The sequence below is a fragment of the Engystomops pustulosus genome, chromosome 10 (genome assembly GCF_040894005.1).
Source record: "Engystomops pustulosus chromosome 10, aEngPut4.maternal, whole genome shotgun sequence".
Classification (NCBI taxonomy): Eukaryota; Metazoa; Chordata; class Amphibia; order Anura; family Leptodactylidae; genus Engystomops; species Engystomops pustulosus.
The window spans coordinates 101150300-101162593 of record NC_092420.1 but is presented as its reverse complement, the minus strand read 5'-3'; the positions used below and the strand labels follow the sequence as shown (position 1 = coordinate 101162593).

At 46.8% G+C, this 12294-nt stretch overlaps 1 protein-coding gene across 2 annotated transcripts in view; it reads right to left on the bottom strand.

Moving 5' to 3' along the window:
- The window catches only part of TNNI3K (TNNI3 interacting kinase), a 164798-nt gene that overhangs the window by 95344 nt on the left and 57160 nt on the right, over positions 1–12294 (bottom strand). For both annotated transcript variants that reach the window (XM_072128309.1, XM_072128310.1), the window contains 5 exons: positions 5711–5815; positions 5276–5370; positions 3225–3374; positions 2370–2456; positions 2039–2095 (listed from right to left, as the gene is read on the bottom strand). In XM_072128309.1, the coding sequence (XP_071984410.1) occupies positions 2039–2095; positions 2370–2456; positions 3225–3374; positions 5276–5370; positions 5711–5815 (494 nt within the window). The remainder of the gene's footprint in view (positions 1–2038; positions 2096–2369; positions 2457–3224; positions 3375–5275; positions 5371–5710; positions 5816–12294) is intronic.

The following is a 12294-nucleotide window of genomic DNA, read 5'->3' as shown; positions in this document are numbered from 1 at the left end:
GGGAGAGGGAACCCTTCATACCACGTTCCTCTACAGATTATGAAAGACTGATGGACCCTCTCTAACAAAACTTTAGCATTTTGTAAGCATTGTGAGAGCATTTAGCAAACTAATATTTATTGTAAAAGTAATGTCAAATTATAAAAATGTAAACAATCGTGTAAAATTGCCTTAAGAACATACCCTAAAAGTGATTGTATGGGATTAGGATAAAAAACATGAATGATGAGAGACAGAAAGTTAAGAATTTAGATTTTCCAGCTTTTGGGGTCGAGCTGCAATACCAGACACAACCTGAGGACAGGGGTGGCGCTGTTTTTACAATAACTATTAGTTCTGCTTTCTTATACATGTATCTAGTGAAGGATCTTGGATGGTAAATGTCTTTCTGATGCAAATACTGTATGATACCCCCCTCCTATGTGACCCCGCGGGGGGGGGGGGGGTGCCTGACTCCCTCAGAAGCTCATTTATGCAGCATCTTTCCCTTTAAGCCTGGTCATCCGCGCTCCTTCCAGACTGGATCCTTGCCCAGGTTCTATCTATCACCGTGTTGTTGGGCGATTTATTTTTTAAGTGCATCTGTTGCTGTTGCGGGAGAACATTTAATGACAATCTGTTTGGATCGGGCTGATATAATATTTATGCCGCAGAGGATTGAAAGCATTTGTCGATGGAAAGTCGTTCTGGGAAGATTAATCCTGAGGAACGTTCCTTCACCTGAACGCCGGGCGCAAGGAGCTGCAAAAACATTAACCATTTCTCTTCTCATACAGAAAGCTACAAAGCCGGAGCTTATACATTCCAGGATCTAAAGGGTTACTCCAACTATTTTACACTTTGTTGCTTTTAAGGTACAGAATGTTCTGTGGATTTGTAAATATTTGTAAATATCTTTATGTGATACAGAAAGACAATACATTGTATCATGTAGAGTGGAATAAAATCCTACTGCCTAGAGCCACCACTAGGGGGAGCTCACTGTGATGACATTGTTAAATTGAGCTGTAAAAATTCCTAAGTTTGGCTCAATATTTAATGTTATTTCCTACCTACTAGAACCCACATCCATCACAAGAAAAGGGGTCCAGTCTGGATGGGGCAGCAGGTCACAGGTCATGGGTCACATGTCACGCAGGTCACAGGTGTGCACTGCGGCTCTATAGGACAGGTACAGTATCTCTGGCAGTACCATAGAGGCAGCAGAGCACATGCTGGAACTGTCACCCTGTTCATTTGGTAAAAAGAACACCACATTCTCAAGTGGACAATGTCTTAAAGTTTTTTGTCCCTTCCTGCACCCCTTACCTGATGACAATATACATAAAACACACATCTCTCTGCAGCGCAGCCTCCTGTCATTAGACACTTACTTTCATCATTAGATTTCTCCATTTGCCTGATATCTATTATCAATCCCATGATGCCTCAGCAGAGCTTCCATTAGGCAGCTATAGACAGCTCTATTTGCCTGCTGGAGGGAAAGAGTGTGAGCCACACACATTTCTCTGCAGCACAGCCTCCTGTCATTAGACACCATTTACACCATCAGATTTCTCTATTTCTCTGAAATCTGTTATTAGTCCCATGATGCCTCAGCACGGCTTCCAGTGGGCAGTTAGAAACTTCTGTATTTGCCTGCTGGGGGACAGTGTGTAAACCACACTCATCTCTCTGCAGTGCAGCCTCCTGTCTGCTCTCATTAGACACCATCTACAATACACCATAAGATTTCTCAGTTTCTCTGATATATTTGCTATCAAATCCATGATGCCTCAGCTTTACATGGGCATTTAGAGACACCTGCTTTGCCTGCTGGGGGGACAGTGATTTACCTTCTTTCTAAATCCTTCTAAAAATCTAAAACAGCATAAGTATACAGTCAGGGACGTCATACTGTCCACAATATAACTATGTCTGTCTCATCGTGGGTAGTGTCTGTAGTAAATGTTTGTGCTCCCCCTTATGGAGAGTCTGCGTATTACAATCTATGAACATACATCCTCCATATTATCGGAGCTCCTTTAAGATACCGTACCTTTCGTCATGCTTTTAATCTTCCCCAGAGGAGATGGGACGGACACGTAGGAGCCATCTAAGACACAGACATACGGTGATGTTACCAGCAAATATCAACACTATGTATGAAGAAACAGGCTAAAGGGGTTAAATGAAATGGAAATTAAAAATACAATTCACACCACAAAAACCAAGCCTTCATTCAGCAACGTCAACTGAAGATGTAAAAAGTTATTAGTAAATGAAGACATTTCTTTAGTAACACTTTAATACCCCCTAATGGTGCCATTTACTCCTCCCCTTATCCGGTAGCCTCCGGCATGGACCGGCACAGAACACGTGGGCTTTACCTCCTCCGGGCTGCGAGTACTCGTTACAGGGAGACTCCTCCTGCGGCCGCTTGTAATGCTTCAGCAGGGTGACGATACCATCATGACCTGCGGGGAAAACGTCCGGTGAGGTTCTGGTTCAGCTTATATCCTACTCATGTTTCCAGGCCTGTTTAAAGGGTCGGGCGTTGATTGATTGGGCAGCAGCTACCTTCCACTAGGTGGCACTAGAGACAATTTGTGAACTGATTTGCATACAGCATTTCATACTGCAGTCATGCTCCAAGGCCTGATTAAAGTGTTAGACATTGACTTATCGGTCAGGTACCTTCCACTAAATCCATCGAAAAAGGAAATCAACCTGTGTAAAAAATAAAGTAAAAGAAACTTATAATTAGCAGCACGGAATGCAGGGACAAGATGTCCGGCGCTCCGGGCTGCTAATTATTCAAATCCCGCCCCCATTTGACGCCCTCTCCCCCAGCCTGTCCCGGCACTCCGTGCTGCTAAGTATAAGTTTCTTTTCTAGGTCATCCCGGGATGTCAGAACTAGCAGAGGACCGTGCGGGGATGGAGATAAAGAGGAGGGGGTGAGTATCTGTAGTGGGAATGCTTCACTGGCTTCAGCTCAGATCCTAGTCACATTCCAAGGGATTTTTAAAGGGCTGGGCTGGAGGAGAGATACTTTTTGTAGAATGGGGGACGTGTAGGACGACCGACCGTAATCCTGTTTATGTGTAAAATACCAATGTCTAATTGGGCTGGAAAAAAAAAGAAGCAGTGGCCTATGGGTAAGAATACCAGGATGTTAGCGGTCCGGTCACATGACCATATACAATACTACCGCACATCAGTACTGGGATGTAACCGCCATACCCTTCTCGTACGCCCACATCAGACACGTCTGCTCATCCTTCTCCCCGCTGGATTTACTGGGATCGCTGGCGACGAGGTTCATGTCCGCTCCGTTATCCAGCAAGAACTGCACCAGGCGGATGTGTCCGTGGTAACAGGCGCAGTGTAATCCTGCAGGATCGGGACAGGAAGTGGCCGCGTTACACACACATAATACAAGAACAGCCAATAATCATAAAGCCGGGAGTGATATTCTTCCTGGGGAAATACGTTATGCCGAAAATTACTGAGGGCTGAAAGGACAAGATGATTTTATTTTATTACAACCAACAAGCTGGTGCTTATCCTGCCAGCCCCGAAGACGGATCACCGCCAAACAAAAGCCAATAGCGGAGAGAGAGAGCGAAGAATAACCGTAAGCGCTGGGAGTGTGCAAAGGACAGAGACGTAGATCACTCACAGACATTAACGCTTCTTAATCTAAATTCATTGCTGCCCGGTGCCCCATGGGGAACCCTGAAAGAGCCCCCCGCACCCAGATCATAAAACCTACATGAGGTTCTGTTATATAATCCACACACTAAATCACTGGATGGAGCTGTAATATGTCCTTCAGAGCTGCGCTTCCACATGTTTAGTGGAAACAGGAAGTGGAGACCGGTGTCGGCCATTTTGGATGCTCCGTCATGATTCACACTGCCATTATCTCGTTACCTCGTCTTCTCATACTTCTGGGATTGAAGGAAATACCAGAAGGAAAGTACTTTTGAGCCCCCAACATTATCGATCACACTTACATGTACAGTACTTTTTCGATGGGCTATCGAATGCTTTGAGGAAGTTGGGACTATGGTCGGCCATTTTGGATGCTCTGGAGACCGAGTTTGGCTACACAGTCCCCATTCATACACAGATACAGCTATTATCTTTTTACTTGGGATTCTCATACCTCTGTACTCATAGGAAATTTACTCTTGGGCCCCCATATTATCAATCGCATTATCTGATCACAATCACATCTACTCCCCTGTGCCAGATGGGCGTCTCTTAAGTTTCCTTCTGCCCAAATAATAAAACTTACATGTGCTCCCATCACTCTAATCTAGTAATTCACTAGATGGAGCATCAATATGTCCTTCAGAGCTGCGCTTTCAAATGTTTTGTGGAAACAGGAAGTTGGGACCGGTGTCGGCCATTTTGAATGTTCTGGAGAGTTAGGTTGGGTATACAGACACCATTCACGCACAGATACCATGATTATCTCTTTACTTGGTCTTCTCACACATTTGTGCTTGAAGGCAATTTACTTTTTGGCCCCCATAATATCAATCGCATCATCTGATCACAATCGCATCAAGTTCCCTGTGCCGGACATGTAACACTTAGATGGAGCCTCTGTGCTCCACATAACAACTTGCATGTGCTCCCCTGTTCGCAATCTACACACTGATTCACATTACTCTGTTCTTCAGACCTGCGCTTCGAAATGTTAACTGAACACAGGAAGTTGCCCATTGTCGGCCATTTTGAACCCTGAGTTTGGTCACCACGGATACATAGATACCAGGTAGCCTTGTCATCCTCTTGTGCTGTTTAGAAGAGTAGGAAATTTACTTTTGGTCCCTTTCCCTACATCCCAAACAATGAAGGTCACAGTAGTCCATGTGTCCTTGGCATCGTGTCCCATATCTGCCAACAGTCCCACCCTGAACTTCTGAGACAATGTGGGCAAATACAACCTGTCTCGACTCTAAAAAGAGGTGGAACTGGTACAATCCATGCCAAAAACGGGGGTGTTTCTGGCCAATGTTTCAAAGTGCCAGACAAAAGTAATTATGTATAGGCCGTGACATCGCGCTATATTACTTGCTCTACAGCTACAATGTTCCTTTCTGCCTTATTTTAAGTCTTATGGGTCCCATGAAAGCCATGACACACTATAATTACCCTCAGTTGACATATTTTACAGGTATAGTAATTTTTATTTATATGAAATCCCCCAGCAGAGGGCGCTCACCTATACAGCGCAGCTCTTAGGCTCCTCCCTCTGGTCAGTGCTGACACCTTCTTACCTGTATGTCCGTCTCTTCCTTGATGATTGATGTTCAAGACATTTTGATCGAGAAGGAATTGAATAAGTTCTAGGTTTTTGCCGTATGTACAAGCGCTGCGAAAAACAGAAATATGTGAAGAAGAAGCTCAGATGACCATGAAGAAGGCACCAGACTCTACTCAGAGCAGACCTCATGGTGACCAAAGACCATCTGTCTATGTAATAAAGGGATGACCCGAGTTATGGATTGGACGCCTCCTGGTCCATGGAGCGAGGGGAGACTATCCTGTATGACGTCCTATCTCCTCACAGGGTGTATGGAGAGCACTGGTACAGAAGACAACCCTCTCAATGATTTACTAGGAGACTGTCACAGAGATGACTCAGACGGATGATTATAATATATAATGTACGGTATCAATTCCAATAAGAGAGAAATTGTGCAAATATTTACCTATGAAAAGCCGTCTCGCTGAAAATATTCTCCTTCGTCAAACTCTCCGTTCCTGACAGCTGGATCAGTTCCTTCACTACTTCAAACTTTCCATTGTAGCAAGCCCTGGGGAAAAGACGGAGAAGGTCCAGTCCATGGAGAGTGATAGATTCCAGGAACCACCTTCTACTGGACTCTACCTCCTCCTAGGAGCAATTTCTACATCGCAATTGGTCAAATTCCCCTGGACTCTACTGTTCTACAAGGAGTAATGTGGTAAGGGTGTCCTCATGCTACTGGACTCTACTGTTCTACAAGGAGTAATGTGGTGAGGGTGTCCTCATGCTCCTGGACTCTAGTGCTCTCCGAGGAGTAATGTGGCGAGGGTGTCCTCATGCTCCTGGACTCTAGTGCTCTCCGAGGAGTAATGTGGCGAGGGTGTCCTCATGCTACTGGACTCTACTGTTCTACAAGGAGTAATGTGGTGAGGGTGTCCTCATACTCCTGGACTCTACTGTTCTACAAGGAGTAATGTGGTGAGGGTGTCCTCATGCTACTGGACTCTACTGTTCTACAAGGAGTAATGTGGCGAGGGTGTCCTCATGCTACTGGACTCTACTGTTCTACAAGGAGTAATGTGGTGAGGGTGTCCTCATGCTCCTGGACTCTACTGTTCTACAAGGAGTAATGTGGTGAGGGTGTCCTCATGCTCCTGGACTCTACTGCTCTCCGAGGAGTACTGTGGTGAGGGTGTCCTCATGCTCCTGGACTCTACTGCTCTCCGAGGAGTAATGTGGTTAGGATGTCCTCATGCTCCTGGACTCTACTGCTCTCTGATTAGTAATGTGGTGAGGGTGTCCTCATGCTACTGGACTCTAGTGCTCTCTGATTAGTAATGTGGTGAGGGTGTCCTCATGCTCCTGGACTCTAGTGCTCTCCGAGGAGTAATGTGGCGAGGGTGTCCTCATGCTACTGGACTCTACTGTTCTACAAGGAGTAATGTGGTGAGGGTGTCCTCATGCTCCTGGACTCTACTGTTCTACAAGGAGTAATGTGGCGAGGGTGTCCTCATGCTACTGGACTCTACTGTTCTACAAGGAGTAATGTGGTGAGGGTGTCCTCATGCTCCTGGACTCTACTGTTCTACAAGGAGTAATGTGGTGAGGGTGTCCTCATGCTCCTGGACTCTACTGCTCTCCGAGGAGTACTGTGGTGAGGGTGTCCTCATGCTCCTGGACTCTACTGCTCTCCGAGGAGTAATGTGGTGAGGGTGTCCTCATGCTCCTGGACTCTACTGCTCTCCGAGGAGTAATGTGGTGAGGGTGTCCTCATGCTCCTGGACTCTACTGCTCTCCGAGGAGTAATGTGGTGAGGGTGTCCTCATGCTCCTGGACTCTACTGCTCTCCGAGGAGTAAAGTGGTGAGGGTGTCCTCATGCTCCTGGACTCTACTGTTCTACAAGGAGTAATGTGGTGAGGGTGTCCTCATGCTCCTGGACTCTACTGCTCTCCGAGGAGTAATGTGGTGAGGGTGTCCTCATGCTCCTGGACTCTAGTGCTCTCCGAGGAGTAATGTGGTGAGGGTGTCCTCATGCTCCTGGACTCTACTGCTCTCCGAGGAGTAATGTGGTGAGGGTGTCCTCATGCTCCTGGACTCTACTGCTCTCCGAGGAGTAATGTGGTGAGGCTGTCCCCATGCTCCTGGACTCTACTGCTCTCCGAGGAGTAATGTGGTGAGGGTGTCCTCATGCTCCTGGACTCTACTGCTCTCCGAGGAGTAATGTGGTGAGGGTGTCCTCATGCTCCTGGACTCTACTGCTCTCCGAGGAGTAATGTGGTGAGGGTGTCCTCATGCTCCTGGACTCTACTGCTCTCCGAGGAGTAATGTGGTGAGGCTGTCCCCATGCTCCTGGACTCTACTGCTCTCCGAGGAGTAATGTGGTGAGGGTGTCCTCATGCTCCTGGACTCTACTGCTCTCCGAGGAGTAATGTGGTGAGGGTGTCCTCATGCTCCTGGACTCTACTGCTCTCCGAGGAGTAATGTGGTGAGGGTGTCCTCATGCTCCTGGACTCTACTGCTCTCCGAGGAGTAATGTGGTGAGGGTGTCCTCATGCTCCTGGACTCTACTGCTCTCCGAGGAGTAATGTGGTGAGGCTGTCCCCATGCTCCTGGACTCTACTGCTCTCCGAGGAGTAATGTGGTGAGGTTGTCCTCATGCTCCTGGACTCTACTGCTCTCCGAGGAGTAATGTGGTGGGGCTGTTCCCATGCTCCTGGACTCTACTGCTCTCCGAGGAGTAATGTGGTGAGGGTGTCCTCATGCTCCTGGACTCTACTGCTCTCCGAGGAGTAATGTGGTGAGGGTGTCCTCATGCTCCTGGACTCTACTGCTCTCCGAGGAGTAATGTGGTGAGAGTGTCCTCATGCTACTGGACTCTACTGCTCTCTGATTAGTAATGTGGCGAGGGTGTCCTCATGCTACTGGACTCTAGTGCTCTCTGATTAGTAATGTGGCGAGGGTGTCCTCATGCTACTGGACTCTACTGTTCTACAAGGAGTAATGTGGTGAGGGTGTCCTCATGCTACTGGACTCTAGTGCTCTCTGATTAGTAATGTGGCGAGGGTGTCCTCATGCTACTGGACTCTACTGTTCTACAAGGAGTAATGTGGTGAGGGTGTCCTCATGCTCCTGGACTCTACTGTTCTACAAGGAGTAATGTGGTGAGGGTGTCCTCATGCTCCTGGACTCATGCTACTGGACTCTAGTGCTCTCTGATTAGTAATGTGGCGAGGGTGTCCTCATGCTACTGGACTCTACTGTTCTACAAGGAGTAATGTGGTGAGGGTGTCCTCATGCTCCTGGACTCTACTGTTCTACAAGGAGTAATGTGGTGAGGGTGTCCTCATGCTCCTGGACTCTACTGTTCTACAAGGAGTAATGTGGTGAGGGTGTCCTCATGCTCCTGGACTCTACTGCTCTCCGAGGAGTAATGTGGTGAGGGTGTCCTCATGCTCCTGGACTCTAGTGCTCTCCGAGGAGTAATGTGGTGAGGGTGTCCTCATGCTCCTGGACTCTAGTGCTCTCCGAGGAGTAATGTGGTGAGGGTGTCCTCATGCTCCTGGACTCTACTGCTCTCCGAGGAGTAATGTGGTGAGGGTGTCCTCATGCTCCTGGACTCTACTGCTCTCCGAGGAGTAATGTGGTGAGGCTGTCCCCATGCTCCTGGACTCTACTGCTCTCCGAGGAGTAATGTGGTGAGGGTGTCCTCATGCTCCTGGACTCTACTGCTCTCCGAGGAGTAATGTGGTGAGGGTGTCCTCATGCTCCTGGACTCTACTGCTCTCCGAGGAGTAATGTGGTGAGGGTGTCCTCATGCTCCTGGACTCTACTGCTCTCCGAGGAGTAATGTGGTGAGGCTGTCCCCATGCTCCTGGACTCTACTGCTCTCCGAGGAGTAATGTGGTGAGGGTGTCCTCATGCTCCTGGACTCTACTGCTCTCCGAGGAGTAATGTGGTGAGGGTGTCCTCATGCTCCTGGACTCTACTGCTCTCCGAGGAGTAATGTGGTGAGGGTGTCCTCATGCTCCTGGACTCTACTGCTCTCCGAGGAGTAATGTGGTGAGGGTGTCCTCATGCTACTGGACTCTACTGCTCTCCGAGGAGTAATGTGGTGAGGGTGTCCTCATGCTACTGGACTCTAGTGCTCTCTGATTAGTAATGTGGCGAGGGTGTCCTCATGCTACTGGACTCTACTGTTCTACAAGGAGTAATGTGGTGAGGGTGTCCTCATGCTCCTGGACTCTACTGTTCTACAAGGAGTAATGTGGTGAGGGTGTCCTCATGCTCCTGGACTCTACTGCTCTCCGAGGAGTAATGTGGTGAGGGTGTCCTCATGCTCCTGGACTCTAGTGCTCTCCGAGGAGTAATGTGGTGAGGGTGTCCTCATGCTCCTGGACTCTACTGCTCTCCGAGGAGTAATGTGGTGAGGGTGTCCTCATGCTCCTGGACTCTACTGCTCTCCGAGGAGTAATGTGGTGAGGCTGTCCCCATGCTCCTGGACTCTACTGCTCTCCGAGGAGTAATGTGGTGAGGGTGTCCTCATGCTCCTGGACTCTACTGCTCTCCGAGGAGTAATGTGGTGAGGGTGTCCTCATGCTCCTGGACTCTACTGCTCTCCGAGGAGTAATGTGGTGAGGGTGTCCTCATGCTCCTGGACTCTACTGCTCTCCGAGGAGTAATGTGGTGAGGGTGTCCTCATGCTCCTGGACTCTAGTGCTCTCTGATTAGTAATGTGGCGAGGGTGTCCTCATGCTACTGGACTCTACTGTTCTACAAGGAGTAATGTGGTGAGGGTGTCCTCCTGTATATATTTAGATGGTATGGTCTGGGGGCTGTATATATTTAGATGGTATGGTCTGGGGGCTGTATAAATTTAGATGGTATGGTCTGGGGGTCTGTATATATTTAGATGGTATGGTCTGGGGTCTGTATAAATTTAGATGGTATGGTCTGGGGGCTGTATATATTTAGATGGTATGATCTGGGGGCTGTATATATTTAGATGGTATGGTCTGGGGGCTGTATATATTTAGATGGTATGGTCTGGTGGCTGTTATATTTAGATGGTATGGTCTGGGGGCTGTATATATTTAGATGGTATGGTCTGGGGGTCTGTATATATTTAGATGGTATGGTCTGGGGGCTGTATATATTTAGATGGTATGGTCTGGGGGCTGTATATATTTAGATGGTATGGTCTGGGGGCTGTATATATTTAGATGGTATGGTCTGGGGGCTGTATATATTTATATGTTATGGTCTGGGGGTCTGTATATATTTAGATGATATGGTCTGGGGGGTCTGTATATATTTAGATGGTATGGTCTGGGGGCTGTATATATTTAGATGTTATGGTCTGGGGGTCTGTATATATTTAGATGGTATGGTCTGGGGTCTGTATATATTTAGATGGTATGCTCTGGGGGCTGTATATATTTAGATGGTATGGTCCGTGGGTCTGTATATATTTAGATGGTATGCTCTGGGGGCTGTATATATTTAGATGGTATGGTCCGTGGGTCTGTATATATTTAGATGGTATGGTCCGTGGGTCTGTATATATTTAGATGGTATGGTCTGGGGGCTGTATATATTTAGATGTTATGGTCTGGGGGTCTGTATATATTTAGATGGTATGGTCTGGGGGTCTGTATATATTTAGATGTTATGGTCTGGGGGCTGTATATATTTAGATGGTATGGTCTGGGGGTCTGTATATATTTAGATGGTATGGTCTGGGGGTCTGTATATATTTAGATGGTATGGTCTGGGGGTCTGTATATATTTAGATGGTATGGTCTGGGGGTCTGTATATATTTAGATGTTATGGTCTGGGGGCTGTATATATTTAGATGGTATGGTCTGGGGGGTCTGTATATATTTAGATGGTATGCTCTGGGGGCTGTATATATTTAGATGGTATGGTCTGGGGGCTGTATATATTTAGATGGTATGGTCTGGGGGTCTGTATATATTTAGATGGTATGGTCTGGGGGTCTGTATATATTTAGATGGTATGGTCTGGGGGCTGTATATATTTAGATGGTATGGTCTGGGGGCTGTATAAATTTAGATGGTATGGTCTGGGGCTGTATATATTTAGATGGTATGGTCTGGGGGCTGTATAAATTTAGATGGTATGGTCTGGGGCTGTATATATATAGATGGTATGGTCTGGGGGCTGTATATATTTAGATGGTATGGTCTTGGGGCTGTATATATTTAGATGGTATGGTCTGGGGGCTGTATATATTTAGATGGTATGGTCTGGGGGCTGTATATATTTAGATGGTATGGTCTGGGGGCTGTATATATTTAGATGGTATGGTCTGGGGGCTGTATATATTTAGATGGTATGGTCTGGGGGTCTGTATATATTTAGATGGTATGCTCTGGGGGCTGTATATATTTAGATGGCATGGTCTGAGGTCTGTATATATTTAGATGGTATGGTCTGGGGGTCTGTATATATTTAGATGGTATGGTCTGGGGGTCTGTATATATTTAGATGGTATGCTCTGGGGGCTGTATATATTTAGATGGCATGGTCTGAGGTCTGTATATATATATAAAGATGGTATGGTCTGGGGCTGCATATATTTAGATGGTATGGTCTGAGGTCTGTATATTTAGATGTTATGGTCTGGGGGCTGTATATATTTAGATGGTATGATCTGGGGGCTGTATATATTTAGATGGTATGGTTTGGTGGCTGTATATATTTAGATGGTATGGTCTTGGGGCTGTATATATGTAGATGGTATGGTCTGGGGGCTGTATGTATGTAGATGGTATGGTCTGGGGGCTGTATATATTTAGATGGTATGATCTGGGGGCTGTATATATTTAGATGGTATGGTCTGGGGGCTGTATATATTTAGATGGTATGGTTTGGTGGCTGTATATATTTAGATGGTATGGTCTGGGGGCTGTATATATTTAGATGGTATGGTCTGGGGGTCTGTATATATTTAGATGGTATGGTCTGGGGTCTGTATATATTTAGATGGTATGGTCTGGGGGCTGTATATATTTAGATGGTATGG